The sequence below is a fragment of the Cebus imitator genome, unplaced genomic scaffold (genome assembly GCF_001604975.1).
Source record: "Cebus imitator isolate Cc_AM_T3 unplaced genomic scaffold, Cebus_imitator-1.0 Scaffold669, whole genome shotgun sequence".
In the NCBI taxonomy this organism is placed as follows: Eukaryota; Metazoa; Chordata; class Mammalia; order Primates; family Cebidae; genus Cebus; species Cebus imitator.
In genome coordinates this window covers 314238-338760 of record NW_016107984.1, presented here as the reverse complement: position 1 = coordinate 338760, position 24523 = coordinate 314238, and the positions used below count along the sequence as shown (strand labels likewise).

At 43.4% G+C, this 24523-nt stretch overlaps 1 protein-coding gene and 1 long non-coding RNA gene across 6 annotated transcripts in view; one reads left to right on the top strand and one right to left on the bottom strand.

Moving 5' to 3' along the window:
• Nucleotides 1-9007: 9007 nt before the first annotated feature.
• The window catches only part of LOC119469473, a 32394-nt gene continuing 16878 nt past the window's right edge, over nt 9008-24523 (top strand). Inside the window, exon 1 of the long non-coding RNA XR_005198298.1 lies at nt 9008-9169. This is a non-coding gene — a long non-coding RNA (uncharacterized LOC119469473). The remainder of the gene's footprint in view (nt 9170-24523) is intronic.
• Nucleotides 13165-18125, bottom strand: ZNF32 (zinc finger protein 32). 5 transcript variants are annotated; one of them, XM_017518314.2, is made up of 3 exons: nt 18035-18125; nt 15363-15505; nt 13165-14104 (listed from the first exon to the last, which is right to left on the bottom strand). In XM_017518314.2, exon 3 carries the CDS (start codon nt 14097-14099, stop codon nt 13353-13355), a length of 747 nt encoding a protein of 248 aa, XP_017373803.1. In that variant the 5' UTR covers nt 14100-14104; nt 15363-15505; nt 18035-18125; the 3' UTR covers nt 13165-13352. The 5 variants fall into 5 exon arrangements, with proteins under 5 accessions (XP_017373803.1, XP_017373794.1, XP_017373799.1 ...); XM_017518305.2 differs by having other exon boundaries at nt 13165-14146; nt 15367-15505; XM_017518310.2 differs by having other exon boundaries at nt 15367-15505.

The window sequence follows — 24523 nt, the reverse complement described above, 5'->3', positions numbered from 1 at the left end:
CCTGAAAGTCCCAACCCTGTAATCCTCCCTTGGTCTTTATGGTGACAGCCCCATTCTGAAGCTACCTGGGGGGCTGCCAATGCATTAACATACAATAAGACATCACTCTGGTGTTTCTAAGGGTTTTAGGAGTTGTATGCTAAGAAATGAAGTTGAAGACCAATTATATATTTCACAATGTCACAGCTACTACATTAATGAAGACAATGTGGTCACAGCTTAAAATTAGACATATAGACCCATCAAACAGGATTGAGATTCTAGAAATAAATACTAGAATGTTTTTGGTCAGTGGATTTTTTTTTTTTTTTTTTTCAGACAGGATCTCACTGTGTTGCTCAGGCTGGAGTGCAGTGGTAAGATCACGGCTCACTGCAGCCTCAACTTCTCAGGCTCAAGTGATCCTCCCACCTCAGCCTCCTGAGTAGGTGGGACTGTAAGGCATGTGACACAACACTGACTAATTTTTAAATCTTTTTATAGAGATAGGGTTCTCCTATGTTGTGCAGGCTAGTCTCGAACTCTCCTGGGCTCAAGCAATCCTCCTGCCTCAACATCCCAAAGTGCTGGGATTATAGGTGTGAGCCACCACGCCCACTATCAGTGGATTTTTTTTTCCCCATTTATTTATTTTATTGCATTTTAGGTTTTGGGGTACATGTGAAGAACATGCAAAATCGTTGCATAGGTACACACGTGGCAGTGTGATTTGCTGCCTTCCTCCCCATCACCTACATCTGGCATTTCTCCCCTTGCTATCTCTCCCCAGCTCCCCACCCCCCACTGTCCTCCCTTGTTTCCCCCCAACTGACCCCAGTGTGTAGTGCTCCCCTCCCTGTAAACAGAAGAGCAGAAGATCAAACACCGTATGTTCTCACTCATAGGCGGGTGTTGAACAATGAGAACACATGGACACAGGGAGGGGATTTTTTTTTTTTTAATGGGCTCAAGTGATCTCTGTAGTCCCAGCTATTTGGGAGGCTGAGAAGGGAGGATCACCTGAGCCCATTATCAATGGATTTTTGACAGATGAGCCAAGGCAATTCAATGTGGGGAAAGGATAGTTTTTTTCAACAAATGATGCTGGAATAATTGGATATCCTCATGTAAGAAAGATGAGTTTAGTCATTTCTCATCATACATAAAAATCAAGAAAGATCATTGACCTAAATATAAGAAGTATAACTATAAATTTGGTATGGGATGTACAGGGAAAGGGAAAACATCCCTATTGCCCTCTGAAAGTTTGCTGAAAATCACTGACAAAAGATAGATTAATAGAAAAGGCATGCATATTTATTTGATCATAGTTTTACTTGAAATAGGAGCCTTCAGAATGAAGACTCAAAGATACAGGTGATAGGGCACATTTTTACGCTCAGGTTCAACAAAATATGGACAGCTATTTAGAAATCTGACGGGATGAAAAGGGTGTGATCTGATACTGATAGACTGAATGGGGAAAGGAGAAACACAGCAGGGCCTGTCTGTCTGGATTGTTCATGGCCTCCCTAAACATGCATTCCTTCCTTCTGGCTCTCAGGCAGGACCCTCTCTGGAATGGGGGTCTTAGGACATAAAGTTAAACAAGGCAGGTCACATCATTTTTTTATGACCTGTTTTTGCACAGAAAGATATGGGAAATTTAGAGTAATGTGTTTAGGTTTTAATTCTGGCTTTGGAGAAAAGGAGTTCTGGTTTCTATGACCTGTTGGGGAAGCGGGATTCTAATTTCTATGGCTAGCCTAAAGGAAGAATGAGGGGCCAGAGGCAGAAAGGGTAAGAGAAAGTCAGAGAGAGCTGCTTCTGTGGCCTTCATTTTCGGATATCATTTTCCGAGACCCTACAAGACAATCAATTCTTAGATATGGTGTCAAAAGTAAAAGTGATAAGGAAAAAAAGAGACTGATAAATTGGGCTTTATTCAAATTAAAATCACTTTTATTTCAAAAGACACCATTTAGAAAGTCACAGACTGTGAGAAAATATTTACGAATCATATATTCAATACAGGATTGTAGCCAACAATATACAAATAACTCTAGCAACCCAGTTGTTATTTATTTATTTATTTATTTATTTATTTGAGACAGAGTATTGCTCTATCACGAGGCTGGAGTGCAATGGTACAATCTCAGCTCACTGCAACTTCCGCCTCCCAGGTTCAAGCAATTCTCTTGCCTCAGGCTCCCGAGTAGCTGAGATTAAAGGCGTGTGCCACCACTGTGTTTTCAGTAGAGACAGTGTTTCGCCATGTTGGCCAGTATGGCCTCAAATTCCTGACCTCAGGTGATCCGCCCGCCTCAGCCTCCCAAAGTGTTGGGATTACAGGTGTGAGTCAATGTGCCCGGTCCCAATTATTATTAAACTAGACAGATAGTTTAAAAATAGTTAAAAGATTTGAATGATCAAGGAAGTGAAAAGACAGCCCATAGAATGGCAGAAAAATCTTTGCAAATCATTTATCTGATAAGGGACTTGTATCTTGAATATATAAAGAACTCTTTTTTTTTTTTTTTTTTTGAGACAGAGTCTCACTCTGTCACCAGGCGCCAGGCTGGAGTGCAGTGGCGCGATTTTGGCTCACTGCAACCTCTGCCTCCTGGGTTCAAGCAATTCTCCTGCCTCAGCCTCCCGAGTAGCTGGAACTCCAGGCACGCGCCACAACGCCCAGCTAATTTTTTGTATTTTTTAGTAGAGATGGGGTTTCACCATGTTTACCTGGATGGTCTCAATCTCTTGACCTCGTGATCCGCCCACCTCAGCTTCCCAAAGTGTTGGAATTACAGGGGTGAGCCATTGGGCCCGGCCAAGAGCTCTTACAATTCAGTAATAAAAAGACATTTTGCTGGGACAGGTGGCTGATGCCTGTAATCCCAGCACTTTGAGAGGCCTAGGTGGGAAGATAGCTTGAGTCCAGGAGTTTGAGATCAGACTGGGCAACATAGTGAGACCTCTCCCTGCCAGCTCTATAAAAATAAATAAATAAATAAAATTAAATAAAATAAATAAATAAAGGAAAAAAAATTAGCCAGGTATGGGGTGTGGTGGCAGGCACTTGTAGTCCCAGCTACTCAAAAAGGTGAGGTGAGAGGATTGGTTGAGCCCAGGAGATCAAGGCTTCAGTGAGCCATGTTTTCACCACTGTACTCCAGCCTGGGTGACAGAGCCAGACCCTGTCTTAAAATAGTAATAATAAAAAAACCCCAAAGACGTTTTAAAAGTAGTTGTATTAGTTGGTTAGGACTGCCATAACAACATGCCATAGACTGGCTTAAACAACAAAAGTGTGTTTTCTCACAATTCTGGAAGGTACAAATCTGAGATCTACCTGTTGGCAGGGTTAGTTTCTCCTTAGGTCCCTCTCCTTGGTTTGTGGTTACCGTCTTCTCCCTGTGTCTTCACACAGCCTTCCCTCTGATTGTGTCTGTGTCCTCGTCTCCTCTTATATGGATACCAGTCATTGGATTAGGGCCTACCCAAATGACCTCATTTTAATTAACCATCTCTTTAAATATCTTGTCTCAAAATACGGTCACATTCTGAGATATTGGATATTACGACTTCATTATATTAATTTTAGGGGACACAATTCAGCCTATAATAATAAGCCAAGGATCTGAACAGGCATTTCTCCAAAGAAGATATGCAAATTGCTAATAAGCACATGACAAGATGCCCAGCATTGGCAGCTATCGGGGAAATGCCAATCAAAAGCACAGTGAGATGCACATCACACCTACTAGGATGCTGTAACCATAAAGACAGATGATACGAGTGTTGATGAGGACGTAGAGGAATTGGAGCTCTCATACATTGCTAGTGTGAATGTAAAATGGTCATTCCAGTTTGGAGAAGAGTCTGGTAGTTAAAAAAGGTGTAACATATAGTTACCATATGACTCAGAAGTTCCACTCCCAGGTATCTACCAAAGAAATGAAAACTTTCCCCTCTCCCCAAACTTGTACACAGATGTTCATAGAAGCATTATTCTAATAGCTGCAAAGTAGAAACAATCCAAATGTCCACCAGTTGGTGAATGGAGAAATAAAATTCGGTCCATCCATACAATGGAATATTGTTCAACAATGAAATGAAATAAAATGCTTATACATGCTACAACATGGGTTTACCTTGACAACATTATGCTAAATGAAATAAGCCAGTCACAAAAGACCATGTATTATATGACTGCATTTATATGAAATATCCCCCAAAAGTAAATATGTAGAGACAGAAGATAGACTGGTGGTTGTCAAGAGTTAGGGGATGAAGGATGGGGGGATGGGAGGTCATTGGTAGTAGATATAGGTACTGGGTTTCGTTTTTGGGTAATGAAATGTTTTAAAATTGACTTAGTAGTGATGTGGTATGGTGATTTACATTAATGAATTTACAAAAAGCCTCGTATTGTACACTTGAAATGGGTGAATCATATGGCATATAAAATATATCTCAATAAATTTGTCCAAAAATATATGAACCGACATTTAACCAAAGAAAATACAGTCATGTGTCACTTAGTGATGGGGAGAGGTTCTGAGAAATGCATTGTTAGGTGATTTCATGGTGTGAATATCATTGAGTGTACTTACACAAACCAAGATGGTGTAGCCTACTACATACCTAGGCTATATGGTGTGGCCTATTACACCTAGGCTATAGATCTGTACGGCACGCTAATATAGTGAATACTGCAGGCAACTGTAACACAATGGTAAGTGTTTGTGTATCTAAATATAGAAAAGGTACAGTAAAAATAAATACGGTATTATAATCTTATGGGACCATTGTCATATGTGCAGTCTGTCATTGACTGAAATGTCATGGTGCATGGCTGTAAATGAAAGTTCAGATAAGCTGAGTGTGGTGGTGTGTGTCTGTAATCCCAGTTACTTGGGAGGCTGAGGCAGGAGAATTGCCTGAACCTGGGAGGCAGAGGTTGCAGTGAGCTGAGACCGTGCCATTGCACTCCAGCCTGAGTGACAGAGTGAGACTCGGTCTCAAAAAAAAAAAAAAAAAGTTCAATAAGCATATGAAAACATCGTTAGATATTACAGAAATGTAAATTAAAACACAATGAGATCCCACTGACACATTATGCCCCAGGGAATGTCTGTAATAAAAAGCCAGTAACAAGTGTTGAGGGATGGTATAATTTGGATATTTGTCCCCTCCAAGGGATAACATGGGGAGAAATGCCAGATATAGTATGCACCTAAAGTAAAATAAATAAATTAAAAAAAAGAAAGAAAGAAAGAAATGTGGTCTCCAGTGTTGGAGGTGGGACCTGGTGGGAGGTATTTGGGTCATGGGGGTGGATCCTCATGTATGGCTTGGTGCCCTCCCTGTGGTAAAGAGCTACCGTGAGATCTAATTGTTTAAAAGAGTCTGAGACCTGCCCCGACTGCCACCCCATTCTCTTTCTCACCATGTGATGTGCTGGCTCCCCCTCACTTTCTGTGACAGTCCTAAGCTTCTTAAGACCTCACCAGAAGCTGAGCAGATGCTGGCACCATGCTTGTGCAGCCTGTGGAATTGTGAGCCAAATCTGCATATTCCTTTTTAGCAGGAGTGTCTAATTATTTGGCTTCCCTAGGCCACATTGGAAGAATTGTCTTGGGCCACACATAAAATACACTAACACTAATCATAGCTGATGAGCTAAAAAAAAAATGCAAAAAATCTTTTTTTTTTATTGCATTTTAGGTTTTGGGGTACATTTGAAGAACATGCAAGATAGCTGTATAGGTACACACATGGCAGTGTGATTTGCTGCCTTCCTCCCCTTCACCTATATCTGGCAATTCTCCCCGTGCTGTCTCTCCCCAACTCCCCACCCCCCACTGTCCCTCCCCTATTTCCCCCCAACAGACCCCAGTGTGTAGTGCTCCCCTCCCTATGTCCATGTGTTCTCATTGTTCAACACCCGCCTGTGAGTGAGAACATGCGGTGTTTGATTTTTTGCTCTGGTGTCAGTTTGCTGAGAATGATGGTTTCCAGGTTCATCCATGTCCCTACAAAGGACACAAACTCATCGTTTTTGATGGCTGCAAAATATTCCATGGTGTATATGTGCCACATTTTCCCTGTCCAGTCTATCATCGATGGGCATTTGTGTTGGTTCCAGGTCTTTGCTATTGTAAACAGTGCTGCAATGAACATTCGTGTGCACGTGTCCGTATAGTAGAACGATTTGTAATCCTTTGGATATATACCCAGTAATGGGATTGCTGGGTCAAATGGAATTTCTATTTCTAGGTCTTTGAGGAATCGCCACACTGTCTGCCACAATGGTTGAACTAATTTACATTCCCACTAACAGTGTAAAAGTGTTCCTATTTCTCCACATCCTCTCCGGCATCTGTTGTCTCTAGATTTTTTAATGATCACCATTCTAACTGGCGTGAGATGGTATCTCAGTGTAGTTTTGATTTGCATTTCTCTAATGACCAGTGATGATGAGCATTTTTTCATATGTTTGTTGGCCTCATGTATGCGAAGGATATAAACAGACACTTTACAAAAGAAGACATACATGAGGCAAAAAATCTTATAATGTTTTAAGAAAGTTTATGAATTTGCATTGGGCTGCAGGTTGGACAAGCTTGCTTTGTAGCAACACAAAATGGACAAATACAGGGGAGAATGTAAGAAACTGAAGCCCTCATATATTATTGGTGGAAATGTAAAATGCCATTTTGACAACAGTTTTCCAGTTTCTTAAAAAGTTAGACATAGTTTTACCATATGACCCAGTGATTCTACTCTGAGGTATACCTAAGAAAATTAAAATATATGTCCACATAAAGACTTACATGTAAATATTCATAGTATCTTTTTTCTTTTTTCCCTCCCTCCCTCCCCCCTCGCTTCCTCCTTCCCTCCCTCCTTCCCTTCCATTCTTCCCTTTCTTTGTTTCTTGAGATGGAGTCTTGCTCTGTCGCCCAGGCTGGAGTACAATGGCACGATCTCGGCTCACTGAAACCTCTGCCTTCCAGGTTCAAGTGATTCTTCTGCCTCATCCTCCCAAGTAGCTGAGATTACAGGCATACACCACTACACCCAGCAAATTTCTGTATTTTTAGTAGAGATGGGGTTCACCATGTTAGCCAGGCTGGTCTTGAACTCTTCACCTCAGGTGATACACCTGCCTCAGCTTCCCAAAGTGCTGGGATTATAGGTGTGAGCTACCGCACTCGGCTGTTATTTTTCAAAATAGCAAAAAACTGGAAACAACTGAAATGTCCATCAACTGATGATTGGGCAAACAATATCTGCTATATTTGTACAATGGAATATTATTCAAAAATAAAAGGAATAAAGTACTGATATATGTGCTACTATACGGATGGACCTCAAAAACATTATGGTAAATAAAAGAAATCATATGTTATATAATTCCATTTATTTGAAATGTCCAGAAAAGGCAAGTCTATAGAAACTGATATTAGATTTATGGTCCCATGGAGAAGAGGGTAGCAATGAAGGATGCTTGCAAATGGAAATGAAGTTTGCTAATGGTGTAGTGCAAATGTTCTAACATTAGATGTGTTAGCACTAACATCTGATGTTAGTTGCTCAGCTCTGCACATTTTCTAAAAGTAATTGAATTGTACACTAAAAATAAATGAGTGTTATTGTATGTAAATTTTTCCTTGATAAAGCTGTTTTTAAAAGTGATAGCAAGGTGTGGGAGTTGAGGGTGTTTGCAAGTAGATGATTAAAAGAGGGACCATATGGCCGGGCGTGGTGGCTCATGCCTCTAATCCCAGCACTTTGGGAGGCCGAGGCAGGCGGATCATGAGGTCGAGAGATCGAGACCATCCTGGCCAATGTGGCGAAACTCTGTCTCACTAAAAATACAAAAATTAGCTGGGCATGATGGCACATGCCTGTAGTCCCAGCTGCTCGGGAGGCTAAGGCAGGAGAATCGCTTGAACCTGGGGGTAAGAGGTTACAGTGAACCGAGATCATGCCACTGCACTCCAGCCTGAAGACAGAGGGAGACTTCATCTCAGGAAAAACAAAATGAAAAAGTAGGACCATGTAACGTAAGCTGGTAAGGAAGGATGAAGAGTAGTGAAGGAGTAGCAGGATCCATGACTTATTTGATGCAGCTGACAATTTATTGACTTTAGTTCACTAGAGGAAGTGAGATGCAAACACAGGAGCTGATAATCAGAAAATGAGGTGACTGAAGTTGAGACTATTGTTGGATTGATAATGCAAAAATTACAAATATGATTGTGGATGGAGGTGAGTGGCTCTGGTCCTACGGAGAGGAAGATCATTGGAAGAAAGGAGGAAAAGTGATGAGTCATTTATAAGCACTCCAAGTGTTATGACAGTAGAACTGGAGTGAATGATAATGATATAGGAACTAAAATCTTCAAGGAGCAACCCAGGTGATAGATGACTGCTGCAATGAGGAGAAATGTGTACAGTAGCTTACAAGAGACTCAACGTTGGAGTTAAGAGGGAGGGAGAGCGTATTGTCTTGAAGCAAGCAGAGACAGGGTCACAATAGGCTATAATCAGGATTATAGGAGATGTTTGTACAGGCAAAACCCCAAGAAACTTCTTGAAAGGTTATGGTAATTGTTAAACAAGTTTTTCCAGCACATCTGTAGCTTGTGTTAAATGAGATGTATGGATTACAGTTGCCATTTCAGACTGTGGCAGAGCTAGGCAGGTTAGTGGCCTGAAAACATGAAAGGAGCACAATCAGTAAAATCAGGAAAAACCAGGCAGGCTGACCAGAACTACTGGGAAGAGATACAAATTAGAAAGCAAGCAGAACTGTGGAGTGATCCACATTCTTTAATCAAAGGAATGAGGCTCTCTAAGAGTAAGGTGGGATTCAGCATTGCAGAAACGCAAGTCTTGGTCATGGCCGGATTGTGCATTCTGTTGTCACTAAGTCCGTGACCCTATGGCAATGACATCATAATGACCCCAAATGCAAGTGAAGTAAACAGAATCAGGGTAGGGCTACAGGTGATCTGGTGAACTAGACTTGGTGGATGGTATGGAAGGGCCTTTGGGAGAGACCTGTGCCCACGATAAAAGGGAAAATGAAGGTGTTCGTTTGAGTTTGCTTGTGTGGAGCTTTTTTGGCACAGTTAACCCGTCTGTGCTCCTCCCTGTGAGTTGATGTCAAAATTAGGTAAGAGACCATGTATTTATTCATCCTTGTTGACTTTTCTAGTTTATTGTGGCATTGATTCTTGAATGGAAGCCCTAGCAACAAGGAGCTCCACATGGAAAAGGACAGACATGCACTGTCTCAATGCCCTGTGTAAGGAGTAGGGTAACCCAGGCCACCTGCTGCTTGGAATCTTCTTCCTGCTCTTTTCATTGCCCTGAAGGGAGTTTTAGGTCTGCCTAGAGAGTCTGATGAGTTGAGAGTCAAACTGTGTAGGGTAAGAAGAATGGGCTGTAGGCTTGTTAAAACAGAGTGCTGTCTCTCCCTCTCTTCTCCCGCTCTCCGCAGTTTCTGGGTCAGGGCCTTAGGATTTGCCTTTCCTATAAGCTCCCAGGTGATGCTGATGTCCTCAGAAACCACTAGGTTGGGTTTATACGTATTTCTGCAGAACAATGTTTTTGATACTGTGGAGGATACACCCCAAGTGTTGTGGGTTCAATTCTGTCCTCCAAAAAGATACGTTTCCTAACTGCCAGTTCCTCAGGCCATGTCCTGTTTGGAAATAGGGTCTTTGCAGATGGAATTAGTTAGGATGATGCCATAGTGGCATAGGGTAGGTCCTTAATCCAGTGTGACCGATGTCCATATAAGAGGTGGAAAACTCTCCCGGTTCAAGCGATTCTTTTGCTTCAGCCTCCCTAGTAGCTGGAGTTACAGGCACACACCACCACTACTGCCTAATTTTTGTATTTTTAGTAGAGCAGGGGTTTCACCATATTGGCCAGGCTGGTCTCTAACTCCTGACCTCAGGTGATCCACCTGCCTTGGCCTCCCAAAGTGCTGGGATTACAGGCATGAGCCACCACGGCAGCCAAGAGTGTCTTTTTTATGCTAATGAGAAGACTATGGCCAGGGGCCCCTAGGTAGCTTCAGGATGGGGCTGGTCACCATAAAGTTTGGAACTTTCAGCACCCGCCTACCACAGGAAGGGGAGAGGGGCTGAAGGTTTAGTTGATCACCAATGGCCAATGATATATTTTCTGACCTCTTTTCTCTTTATTATTTACTCATTCCTTTTTGCAGAACTATGATCCTAGGATTATATATGTCTATATAGCGTTCTCTCTCTATGTATACATATATACACACATATATTTTTGAGATTCTGAAAGTATAAATATACATATAGGCATATATTTTTACATTTTTTTTTTTGAGACTGAGTCTCACTCTGTTGCCCACGCTGGAGTGCAGTGGAGTCCAGCATCTACTTCTTCATTTTAGAACTTGGATTAGATCTCGGCTAACTAATCTATACCATACCTCTTATTTTGTCAAAGAGAATGTTTATTTTTAAAACCTTAGGCTTTCTGGTGAATCATAAATCATAATTTTCTATTTTGATTTAGCTAGTGAGGTAATATCAAATTGCTTCCCCAGATTTTATCTATATATAAATTTTATTCTATTATTGCTGCACGACAAATAACCTGAAAATTTAGTGGTATACAACCATAATGTTTCATTTTTCACATGATTTTGTTTGTCAGGAATTAGGTAAGGCAGTTTCACTTTGGGGTCTCTCATGCAGTTTTGGCTGGATGTCAGCTGGGGCTGCAGTCATATGAGGGTTCTACTAGGCCAGAAACCTACAATGACCCTCACAGATGGCTGACGAGCTGTTGGGAGCTCAGGTGAAACTTGGCTGGAGCATTTATATGCAGCTTGTCCATTTATAGTGATTTCAGGATAGTTGGACTTTTTACATGGTGGCTGGTTTCCCGTGAAAGGAAGCGTCTCAAGAGAACCAGGCAGAAATTTTTCAGGCCTTTTAAGGGCTTTTCAGAACTAATACATGGTGTAGTTTCACTTCTGTTGTGTTCTATTGTTTGAAGCAGTCATGAGCCTGTCCAGATTCAAGTGGTGGTGACATAGCCCCCCCATCTCTTCATGGGATGAGTGTCAGAGAGCTTATGGGCAATACATTTATACTGCTTCATGGTTACTGAAGTATATCTTACATATAATAAAATACACAGATCTTAAGCATTGAGTTCAATGAATATTGGTAATTGTCTAGACCCATGCATCCATTGCCTGATATGAGGTATAGAACATTTTTTTCACTCTGTAAACTTTCCTTGTGTGCCTTTCAAGTCAATCCTCACACTTAGTTTTTCCTGTTCTGTGAGGTCACATAAATGGAATTATACTATTTGTGTATTTGGCTTCTTTAATTCAACATAAAACTTTCAGATTCATCCATATTGTTCATGTATCACCTGTATGTTCTTTTTTGTTGCTGAGTTGCATTTCACAGTATGAATATACTACAGTTTCTTTATCCCTCACCCACTGTTGGACATTTATTTCTAGTGTGTGGCTATTACGAGTGAAGATGATATGAACATTATTGTTTAAGTCTTCAAATGTTATCAGGGTATCTTTGGAATAATATTTTCATATTATTAAAATCCAGTGTTTCTGAATTGTTTTAATGTTCAAAGACATTTGTTACTATTTACAAGCTTTTTTTGGAGTTCCCAACCCTGGGGCCATGGATCAGTACAAGTCTGTGACCTGTCAGGAACTGGGCTGCACAGCAGGAGGTGAGAGGTGGGAGAGCAAGCGAAGCTTCATCTGTATTTATAGCTGCTGCCCACTGCTTACATTACCACAGGAGCTCTGCCTCCTGTCAGATCAGCAGCGGCATTAGATTCTCTTAGGAACATGAACTCCATTGTGAACTATTCACGTAAGGGATCTAGGTTGTGCACTTCTTATGAGAATCTAGTGCCTGATGATCTGTCACTGTCTCCTATCATCCCCAGATGGGACTGTCTAGTTGCAGGAAAACAAGATCAGGACTCCCACTGAGTCTACCTTATGATGAGTTGTATAATTGTTTCATTATATACAGTGTTAACAATAATAAAGTACACAATAAATGTAATGTGCTTGGATCATCCTCAAACCATTCCCCCACATTCCCCTTCCATCTGTGGAAAATTGTCTTTCATGAAACTGGTCCCTGGTGCCAAAAAGATTGGGGACCACTGGTTTATAGGATGTACTAAAAAGGATGGAATGGTGTCTTATCAAGAAAAGCAAAATCTGTATCATCCATAATTTCAATTACATAACTGCTCAGCATGAAAAATTACAAAGATGGCTAAGATTTTAAAAAATGTAAATGGAAATTTCCCCTCAAAACCAGTTTCTCCTCTGCAACCTTCAAATCTCATCCTCTGGAGGTCAGAAAAGAGTGGGTTAGAATTCTAAATTTCTTTGTGCGTGTGCAGAGGATAGTATTGTTGGAAAGTGAAGAAGAGGATAGTGTTGTTGGAAAGTAAAAGTTCATTACTGACTACGAACTGTAAGTCTGGGTTCAGTAATAAGAATACTTACCTCCCTTTTAGGTGACTCAACCCCAAGATATTGCTACTGTTGCCAAAAAGGGAATAAAGGTCATTGTGTCTCTGAGAATGTAGGAGATGGGGAGAAATGGTTTCAAGATTCTTAAAAAATTGCACAGACAGTAGTTGTCTGCTCTTTGGTTATAGGTGAATTATCTCTATCCCAGTTAGGAGTGGAGGACTGAAGTATGTCTCAATGCACAAACTAAAGCTCTGCAGGCTTGAAAAGAAATTTTCTTTTGTAGTAAAAGGCTAGGCCCCTTGTTATGGACATGAGCGTTATATCTGTTAGTTATAATAGATTATTGGGGGTATCATCCAGGCAATGAAGCGTTCTATAAGAAGATTATAAAGGTAATCAGATTTGCCCCATGGATTTTGTCCAGTGGTTTTGAAGGCAAAACAAGATTAATTTGAATATGTAGGGAAGAAAAAGAACTTGATATTGATGTGGGGCTGTTTTTTTACATTTAAAAAAGGCTGACAGTGTCAACCACAAATTAAAAATCTGTAACAATCTCTAGTGTGGCTCCAGATTAATGGGGGCACCTTGAAAAACTGGGTCAAAGTAAAGTGACAAAAATTATAAAACATACATGATAATGATAATAAACAAGACATTTATTTTTCATAATCTTTTGGGGGAAAGGAGAAAAGTCAATTTGCCCTACCCAGTCATGGTCTTTCTGAAAGATTCTCCATTCATTCCATAGAACTGGGTAGGTTGTTTAATCTCAGTGGATTTTGTACTCTTAATTCATAAAGAGAATTTCTCTTCAAGAGAGTGATCAAAGGGTGAGCCTTTGTGAGCAGCTTCGCTGGTGCACGGCCAGACTCCCTCTCTGGGTGAAGCTTTTACCACATTGGCCACACAGATAGGGTGTCTCTCCTGTGTGTATTTTACCATGCAGAATACAATTCCCTCTTGTGTGGAAACTCTTCCTGCATTGGGTACAGGCATAGGGCTTCAGGCCCGTGTGGACTCTGATGTGAACAATTAAGCTTCCTTTCTGACTGAAGGCTTTTCCACACTGATCACATCTATAGGGCTTCTCACCACTGTGAACTCTCCTGTGAACAGCAAGGTTACTCTGATTCCTGAAGCTTCTCTGACAAATAGCACACTCGTAGGGTTTCTGTCCAGTATGGAGTCTCTCGTGGACAGCCAGACTACCTCGTTGACTGAAGCTTTTCCCACACTCTTTGCACTGATAAGGCTTCTCTCCTGTGTGTATCCGCTGATGTGTAACAAGATTGCCTTTGGCCCTGAAGCTTTTTCCACAGTGGGTGCACTCAAAAGGCTTCTGACCAGTGTGGATTCTCTCATGTAATGTGAGACTACCTTTTTGTCGGAAGGATTTTCCACACTCCTGGCACTCATAGACCCTTTGTCTCACTCCAGGTGAATCTTCCTGTAGTGTCTTCGAATCTGGTGATTTTTGTTCCAGCTTCTCTCTTCTGAAAGAATTTTGGATATCCCAGCTTGAGGATCCTGTAGCCTCAGAGTGGTCATATTTGTGGTGGGCTTCAGTCATCACATCTGGTAAAATGAGAGGGAAGTCATGTAAGAGGCACCAATATGCTGAGTGAGAAAAGGGAAAAGAAACATAATACTTTGAGTGCTTATGATGAGCCAGGCCTTATTCTTTGCATAGACAATGTAATCCTGAAAGCAATGCCATGAGATTGATATAGATAATGGGAACACAGAGAAGCTATCAAAGGTCACAGAGCTAGGTAAGTTAGAGTCGACTCAAACAGGCATTCTCCACAGCAGTGTACTGCCTCTAAACCTAATTTAGGCGAACAAATAACCTTGTAAGATAGATATGGTATTCTCTATTTTACAGGTCAGAAAACAGGCTCAGAAAATGTAGAAAACTATATAGGATCATATAGAGCCCCATACCCAACTTCTATCTGACTCCAAAACAGGTTTGGATCCAGGCTGTATAAGGCCTAAAACTTTCACACTTTAGAGGCACCCTTTTAAGAAAATGTATAAAATTAAGCACAGGGTCTTGGAGAGACCAATGCAAGTGAGGGGTCCTAAAACTTAAGCTGCATTTGCTTCTTCAGAAATCCACCCCTTTCCAGTCTGTTCTGACAATGAAATCAGCACCATGACTTCAGAAAATATGCAGCACAATTCTGGGTGCTTTACATCTATCATTGCTAATCCCTGCAATCTTATAAAATAGATTTGAATTGTCCCATTTCACAGACAAATCTGGAGCTTAAGGAAATTAAATAACCTGATACTGCAGATCTAGCCATGGCAATTATAGAATCTGATCCAAGGAATTTTTCCCATTAAAATCCTTGCTATTTTCAGTCTACTAAGCCAAGGCAAAACTGAAATCAATTTTGGTTTGGATGTTATTCTCAAATACTTCCTATGCAGATATTGACTTTTTTTCCCCTAATACTGCCCTGCATCTGAGCCTCCTGGTGCACTTTAAATATGGGTCCATTCACCACTATTAACAGTTTTCTTGGTGTCACCCCAGGGTAATTTTCTTCTCGTTACCTTGCCTTATTCAGAGACAGTGCTGAGATTTAAGCTGTTCATTCATTCTCAGAGACTACCTCAATGCTACCTCCATATCAAAAGGGTTCTCTTGCTCCGTTTCTACTATTAGTTCTAACTCCAGCTTGCAGGCTTTTCTTGTAACTCTAGGAACAGTGAGGTCTATCAAGGCAAGGTCTCCTCTGCTTCCTCAGACTGCTGACCAGTCCTAAGGAGAGGGACACTGGATATCTGTGAGCTGAGCACATCCAGCCATCGACTGACTCACTCACTGAAGAATGCTACATTCTGGGCATATCTTCCATGACAGTCCAGCAGGGTAGCTGTTGGAAATCCAAACATGTCCACTTCTGCTTATGACCTCAGTCACCACCTCTCCATATGATTCTTCCATGGGCTGTTCCTGAGCACCTGAGGGAAAAAACCAAACAAACGAACAGGAAAGTGCAGGAGAATTGACATGTGAGAAGGAAAAAGTCACCAGTTGTTCCAGTTTGAGGTACAAGTGAATGTAAGAAACCTAGATTGCCTGACACAATGTCAGTTACCTATAACATCACAGTAAAATGGGCCTAAAGGTACTAGGACCACACACAAATGAGTCTGGGAAGAAGCAGGAGGTGGGAAAGCAGAGAACACATAAACAGATGTCTCTTCCTGCCAATCACAATAGTTACTCCTGTTTATACTTTGGTCTTGGCATGTGATTGGGATCTTCCATTTTCTTTCTCCACCTACTACTTTCATCCCTCCAAGCCCCAGGGGAATTCAGAATAGAAAAAATCAACATTTCAGTCTTTATGATTAGCTCCATGTTGAAACGAATCAGTTCTCCAGTTCTCTGTAGTTAAAAACAATTAAGGGAGTCCGTATGGTACCACTGAACAATTCTTAGGCAGCTAAGGACCCAGACCCGCCTCTCTCTTGGTCTTGAAGATGTAAGAATACCAGTTCTGACCAAGTGTAAATACTTGTCAATTCTTGGAAAAGGAAGACCTACTCAAAAATCAAGCCCAAGGCACTCCAACTAGATTAAGTAACTTGCCCAAAACCCACAGAAAATAAGGAGTCAAGGTGGAGCAAAGGTTCCAATCCAAGACTTTCCGGATCCAAAGCCTAGGTTCTTAAATTAGATAGTTGTCTAGTTTCCCATCACTAAAGAGCTGGTCAGAATGCTTATAAAATTGAGCAGAAAGGAACAGAGTTTGACCAGACTGAATTACTCTTCATATCCTAGGAATCCTCTTGTATGTGCTCTGAATTATCTAAAAAAATTAAAAAAAATTTTTTTGAGTCAAGGTTTTGCTCTGTTGCCCAGGCTGGAGTGCAGTGGCTCAATCATAGCTTGTTGTGACTTTGAACTCCTGGACTCAATGGATCCTCCCACCTCAACCTCCCAAGTAGCTGGGACTACACATCAGCACCACCAAGCCTGGCTAATTTTAAATTATTAAAATTTTTTTTTGTAGAGATTGGGTTGCATTATGTTGCCCAAGCTGGTTTCCAACTCTTGGCCTGAAGTGATCCTCCTGCCTTGGCATCCCTAGAGGCTGTTAGGCATGAGCCACTAAACCTGGCCCAAATGATTTTCTTTTTTGAATATTTCTTCTTACTTCAGGATCCTAATTACTGAATTCTTATACTTAAAAAAAATGCAGTGATTCAATGCATACTCTTTCTTTCCCTCTAATATGTCCTATCAAAATGCTGGCCTTCTGATTTAATGAAATAATAGTGTGATGCTACCATTATTTGTTAAGCACCTGGTTACGACCAGGAGAGTCATTTAAACTTTTATTTGGAGGACTCATGTCCAACTTGGAACACAAGCTACAAAGGAATTCCCTACCAGCGTGCCAGCACATCATTTGGAAGTTCAACGTATTCTTGCTTAACTGCATACCCATTAAGAGTCCCTGGAAGAGTACATGGCGCCTGCTGCCTGGGGTTCGACTCTGTTGTTGGAGATTCCAGAAATTAGAGCAGAATTCACATTCCTGCCTCTCCACCTGCTGTGAAGTCAAGTTACAACGCCGCTGCCTATCAGGGACCTCCATGAGGGGGCACTGTCATATTTTTCTCCCTAGATTACAGGTCTGAGGAATCAATTTTCCCAAGCTTTTGTAAAAAGTGGGTTTATAATAAAAAACATTGATTTTCCTAACAGAAAGGCTATTATATCCTTTGGAAAAAGCTTAGAAGTAGGCCGTGAGAGTCTTGGCTTCTTGCCGTGGTTCCCCCAGGATATGACCTTGGGCAAGTAACCCAGCAGCCTTGACTCTGTTTCCTCACTTATTAAACAGGTTACTAACACTGTCCTATCAGGCAGCTCCTGGGAGAAGGAAAGAATCAAACAGGAAGGGTCTCTGACGAGACCACCAGACTCAAGACCTAAAATCCAGCGTCCTCTGCAGGGCGATGAGAAAAGGGGGTACACTTGGCGGTCTTGAGAACGTCTTGGGGCCAGTTTCAGGCGTAGGAGCTTGTGCGTGGCGTGGTTTCCCACACACGGCCTGGGGTCCCACTCTCCCCCGGAGGGGCTGCCTCTCCTCGCAGCCCCGGAAGGCCGGCGCCGGCTTCCTGACCTCGCTGAACCCCGCACGGAGGTCCGGGGAGCCTGCCGCGGCCTCCCCACTCCCACGCCCCAGCCCCATGGGCCCTGCTCCTCTCCGCAGACGCTGCCCTCCCTCCTCGGGCCCCGGACCCGCCCTGCGGTCCCGAACCTCTGCACCCCGCTCTGCGGTCCAAGGGACCCTGCTCTGCGGACCGCCGACCTCTCCGCTCGCGGCCGGCATTCCTAGGGTCCCCGGCCCTCCAGGCTTGATCATTGCCGCGGCGGCCGCTGGCCCAAGTTGGCCACACGGAGGGCCCTGGACGGCGGCCCGACCGCGCAGGCCCGCCTCGCCGGGGCGCTCTGACCCGGCCGGCGGCCTCACTCACCGGAGCGGCGCGCGCCCGCAGACAGACAAAGGCCGGCGCCGAGCCCGCAGCAGCGCCAGCGCCGGTGCCGGCGGACCGGACTACAACTCCCAGGAGTCTCCGCGCGAACCCGCCCGCCGCGGGCCATGGGTCTCGGCGGCCCCGGCTTCCAAAGAGCACTGTGGGAAATGTAGTTCTCCGGTGCACCCTGCGCTCGAGCTCCGCGGGTCCCGGGGGCGCGGGAACCTCAGGCCCCTGGGCTTGGACTGGGAGTCCGGAGCCCCACGGCGCTGACCTGTCCGCGGACGCGGAGCGGGGACCGAGCCACAGCCATTCAGATTAGCAAAATATGATTGAAAGCATCGGGGTAGCAGGCGCTGAGCCAAAGACACAGGAATCCAGAATTCTTGCAGGGCGTCGCTGAAGGAAGAAGTTTTGGGGAGAAATCTGTTCATAAAGCCTTAGGTGCTTCGAGGTCATGTGTTGAGCCGCTCCCTGCATGAGCAAAGGCGAAGCCCGCTTTCATGGAGCTTCTGTGAAGAGCAACAGAAACACAGGTAGTCCAGTCCTTGTGAGATACTGGGAGGAGCACGGTTGCTTTTGGACACGTACCGGATAAAGCGTCTCCCTTTCCCCTCCCCTTCACTCTGTCTCCCTGGCTGGAGTGCAGTGTTTGCGATCTCGGCTTACTGCAACCTCTGCCTTCTGGGCTCAAGCATTCTCTTCCTCAGCCTCTCAAGTAGCTGACACTACAGGTCCGTGCCACCACGCCCGGCTAATTTTTCTTTGTATTTTTAGTAGAGACGGGGTTTCACCATGCTGGCCAGGCTGTCTGATATACCTTAAGCCTCCTTCAAACTCACTTTTCCAAGATCTGGAGCCCTTCTGTCTGTCTGGGCGTCTCCCTGGGTCCCTGCCTCTGGAGCCCCTCTCCGTAGATGTTTCCTTCCTCTTGAGTGAAGGACTCATAAAGAATGCTTCCTCTTGCTATGTCCTTGTCCTCTACCCCAAAGCCACACATTGGTTAAACCAAACAACTTAATTTCACTCAATATGCAAAAGTGTCATGTAAGTAATACGTTGGTTCCTAAATGTTAGCTGTTACGATATTGCACATCATTTCTGAATTTCTTTCAACATTTATCCATTGAACACATTTTAAATGCTGACACTGGGGACACGAATGTGAACAAGACACACTCCGTGCTCCTAGGGAGGAGAAGGGAGGGAGCTGATAGTCTAGTGGAGAAAACAAACACCACTTTCCTCACACGGGGGTCAGGGGTTTTGCACAGCCAAGTCGCAAAGTGTGTGGTGCAAACTGTCCAGAAGCTCCCTACTCCTGAATTGCCGCAGGTGGCTTCTCCCCGACTCCTCCCAAGTCTGAGAGCGAAAGCAGTGGGGGCGGCACACAGCAAAAGCCAAGGCTCGGAGTCCTAAGGTTGTGTCTTCTGCTTCACACCTGGTCCATAGGTCCCACTGAAGTCAGGACCAGCTGTGGACCCTAGGACAATTTTCAGATCCTGCTGTGACAGTACATGACAAAGCATTGGTGGGAAACGATGGCTGTGAGGGGGGACTGCCGTTGCTTTTATAAATCTGCATAAACTTCCTTACGGGGTCTCAGGAAATTGGACACATTGAATGGCCCAAAGCTGGGGAGAAAGCTGTTAGGATTGGGGTTGATGAGACCCAGACCTCCATAGACAGACTGCCCAACTGCGAAATGGGGCTTATTCTCACCCACCACCTGCATCTTAAGGCAAATACTCAACAAGAGGGAGGGTGTGGAGTGAGGGTGAAAGGGAAATCATTGTCGGCAGTGTAGATTTGAAAAATTGCCAAAGAACAGTTCCCCCACTTTGCAGGCATTTCAAAATATTAGGGGAAGGACAGATAATTCAATACATGGTGTTATGACAAGGGCTAGACATTGCCGGGGGAGGGGGGGGTGGGGGGGGAATGGGAAGTTGAATGTTTATCTAATTCCCATGCCAAGAGAACCTCCAGATGGATTAATGTAAAATGGGAAACACAGAGCCACAAAGGCCCAGAAGAACACATAGATTAATCTTATAATCTTGGCATAGGGAAGGCTTTCTTAACCAGTGTAGCAAAGGCAGAAACAATAAAGAAGATTAAAATCCAACACTTCGGAGTGGCCAAACCACCACTAAATGAAGTTAACATGTAACAAGCTGGGAAAATATTAGCAACTGTCATACTTAAAGACACCATACAAATCAATAAGAAAAAGACAGTTCACTAGAAATGTGGCGAAGGACAACAAACACACACACAAATGAAAGAAAAGTATATTCACTATTCATTTTATAAAATTTCCAATTCAAACAAATAAAAATTACCTCCAAAGTACTAAATGGCAAAGATTGCAAAGGAGACTGGGGAAGTGGACAAGTCCATCTGTGTGTAAATTAAGATGATTGCTCTGACTGGACATTTGGCAGTACATACCAAAAGTCCTGAAAATGTACATTTTCTTTCTAGAATTTTTTCCTTGGGGAAAAAGATTCAGATAATTGTATCCTAACTGTGGAATGAAACCTCTAGGGTCCAGGTCTCTGAAGTGAATTATTGATTTGGAAAGGACTTTTAGTTCCTTTGAAAGGAGTGGCTGCCCTAGAAATTTCCATGAGACTATGAAGCTCGAGGGAAGCTGAAGCCTTTACTTGCTGCCGTAGTTCTGAACAAATACAACCATTTGGTGATTAGTGATGGGGGACACCTTCCGAGAAATGCATTGTTAGGCGATTTTATCTTTGTGAACGTCGTAGAATGTAGTTACACAAATCTAGATGGTACCTCCCATTACACACTAGGCTCTATTGTTTAGACTCTATGCTAGTGACTGTACTGAATATTGCATGTAATTGTAATGAACGATGGCAGGTATTTGTGTATCTAAACATAGAAAAGGCATGGTAAAAATATGGTGGAATAATCTTCTGGGACCACCTTTGTACTTATGGCCCGTCATTGACTAAAAGTTTGTAATGCGATGCATGACTATACCTGGGTCTAGAGTGGTAGAATAAGAACCCACCTTCTTGGGGGGGGGTTGATCAGAACACTTTCCATCATGCTTACCATCTGTGTCTACTCCAGTCTCTTATCAGAAATGCAGGCCTCTTCAGTCCCCTTTGTCTGTGCTCCTCCTTCCTCAGTGCTCCGCACACTCACTGCACTGTGTGAGCCTTCTGTCCACGCCACACTCTCCTCTCACTCTGTCCATTATGGGGCAGTGCTTGGGAGAAAGTCAGCTTTCACGCAGGCCCTTCCGTCTTGGTGGCCAAGCTTGGGCAGCTGGACCTCCAGGATAAAGGAATCTGTACTTTAGTATGATTCTTTGGAAAGGTTGTTGAACCCTGGGCCAGAGCCGTCCAAATGTTTCCTGACATGCTAGCCATTTCTCGGGGCTGGAAGTGATGGTGGCTTCTCCTTGGACAAGCTGTTCCTTTTCTCTGAAGCTGCCTTTGTCCTTTTGAGCAAATGTGTCTTGTGTTTGATTTCACTAGCACCTGATTTGTAAACCTAGTGTGTGCAATTGTAAGCCTAGTGTGTGCATTGTTGCTTTTGTCCCCTCATAACTCCCACAACTGTTCATATAAAAATCATCCTGATGGAAGCTATCTCTGTAGGCTTCAGGCAGATTTTGTTCTTGCCTTTTGTTTCTGCCATTTGGTCAGCCATGCCCTTCTTCAACCTCTTGATGGAGTTGCTTATAAGCCAGAAAGTGGGAGGGAAAGTGTGGGGTGGAGAAGATGACCCACACCTAGTACAAATTTGCGTTTGTTTTCAGCACCATGGGCTAAGACAACATTTCCTGCAGAGGCTCTGAAGCCCAGAGTTGATTACTCTGTTTGGTGTCACTTAGTGGGGCTGCAGTTAGGACTCCTTTAGGATGTATTTATGGTGCTGCTCGGCTCACAAAAGACTATGCGCCCGGTATTGTGCGAGTGAGTGTTGTACTTTCGTAATGAACCTTTTGAGGAAACGTTGTGGAGGAGTATGAAGTCCTGCATTCCTGTCTCCCATTGTGTAGGAAGGCCTCCACGTGGCCAGAGGCTGAAGACATGAATGTGGCTAAAGTGAGAGCTAGGTGTTCCTCCTCAGATCAACTGTTGGGTGCCACTTCCTCTCACACCTGAGTCCTGAGCTGTGGACCCTGGAGCAGGGTTCTTCAATTGGGCGTGCAGATGAGCTCCATGTGTGTCTGTGAACTGATGAAATGGCAAAAGTGGATGTCTTAGTCCATTTAGTGTGGCGATAAAGGAATGCCTGAAGCTGAGTAATTTATAAAGAAAAGAGGTTATTTAGCTCATGGTTCTGCAGGCTGTACAGGGAGCCTGGTGCCAACATCTGCTTCTGGGGAGGCCTCAGGCCGCTTCTGCTCATGGCAGGAGGTGAAGGAGAGAGGTGTGTAGAGATCACACGGTGAGAGAGAAAGCAAGAGAGACAAGGAGGTGCCAGGCTTTTTTAACAGCCAGCCTTTGGGGGAATTCTTAGGGGAACTAATAGAGTGAGAACTCCCTTACAGCATCATTAATCTATTCATGAGGGGTCTGCCCTCATGACCTAAACACTTCCTGTTAGGCACCACTTTCAACACTGGGGATCAAATTTCAACATAAGGTTTGGGGTACAAACATCCAAACTATGGAGTGGACTGGAGGCTCTTTAGGACAGATGCTACATACTTTTCATCAAAGAGTTGGTTGATCTCCAAAAAGATGAAAATGATTGAGAATCCTTGAATATGCAGCGACAGATCATTTTAAACTTTTTTCTTTTAACTTTTCATTTTGAAATGATTTTAGACTTACAGAAAAGTTGCAAAAACAATGCAGAGGTTTCACATATGTTTTTCACTCACCTTTCCCTAATATTAACAACTCACAGAATTATAATAATCAACACCAGAAAGTTAACATTGGTACCATGCAACATGGTAATAATTAATAGTAAGCTGCTGACCTTTTTTGGGTTTCACTAGTTTTCCCCCTAATGTTCATTGTGTTTCCAGGATCCAGTCCAGGATCCTACACTGCACACAATTGTTGTGTCTTGGTAATCTCTTTGAATCTGTGGCATTTCATCATTTTTTTTTTTTTAGACAGAGCCTTACTCTGTCACCTAGGCTGGAGTGCAGTGGTGCAATCGTGGCCCACTGCAACCTTCGCCTCCTGGGTTCAAGCGATTCTTCTGCTTCAGCCTCCTGAGTACCTGGGACTACAGGAACGTGCCAGCACATCTGGCTAATTTTTTGTATTTTTAGTAGAGATGGGTTTCACCATATTGTCCAGGCTGGTCTCAAACTCCTGACCTCAGGATCTGCCTGCCTCGGACTCCCAAAGTGCTGGGATTACTGGCGTGAGCCACCATGCCCGGCTTGCATTTCATCATTTTAAAGAAGAAAATAAAATCTGTTGGTAGCAATGATGTTAAACTGCAAGATAACTGTAGGGACAGACAAATGATCTGCCTTTCTTTCTTCTTGCCTTCTTATTCATCTTCTGTCCCAAGCAAAACTGAAAATTAAGTTTATTTACATTTACTGTCACCAAAGTAAAATATGTTATAACTTTTATTTTAAAATATGCAAGACATATAGTTGTTAGGTTTAAAGGCTTGAAAGGCTTCAACTCTATTTCATAGTAGTCAAACACATTTCATGAAATATAAAAGACATGACTGTAATAATCATATAACTGATTTGTGTAGTGAGGAATTTAACCTTGCCCTAAAGAGCTGTGACTTTTTCCTCAGCTCTGGCAGGTGATCTAGCTACAAGCCCTTGGAGTATAGTGCTTGATAGGATTGTCTTCATTTGCCAGTGGCCTGGGCTCACACTGGGTAGTCTAGATGTGATTTAGGGTGGGGCTGCCACACTGGTTAGTCTCAGGATGGGACCTGGACACTCCAGGTTACAACATGCTGTGGGTGGGGGATTTGGGGGTCACGTGGAATCAGTCAACCTCGGGAGGGCAGGAGGCTGGAGGCTAAGATCTGCCAGGCGAATGATCAGTCACACAGACGTGAGGAAGCCCCAGCAGACACTCCAGGCCCAGTGGTCGAGTGGCCTTGCAGAGTGGCACTACTGCATGTGTACTGTCACACAGGGAGGTAGGGAAAGCCACGCCGTCCTCACTCCATGGGGAGGGGACAATGGGAACTGCATGCAGTACTTTTCCTGCACCCTGCCCTTGGGTGATTTTAATCTAGATTTTCACTGTAATAAACCCTACCTACAATGCAACAGCTTTTAGTGAGTTCTGTGTCTTCCTAGCAAATAATTGAACCTGAAAGTGGTTTTGGGAACCTCCCCATCAAATTGACAGTTGGTGTCAGAAGTGAGGGCAGTTTTGGCCTGGCGCGGTGGCTCATGCCTGTAATCCCAGTACTCTGACAGAACAAGACAGGAGAATTGCTTGAGCTTAGGAGTTTGAGACCAGCTTGGGCAACATAGTGGGACCCTGTTACTAAAAAAAA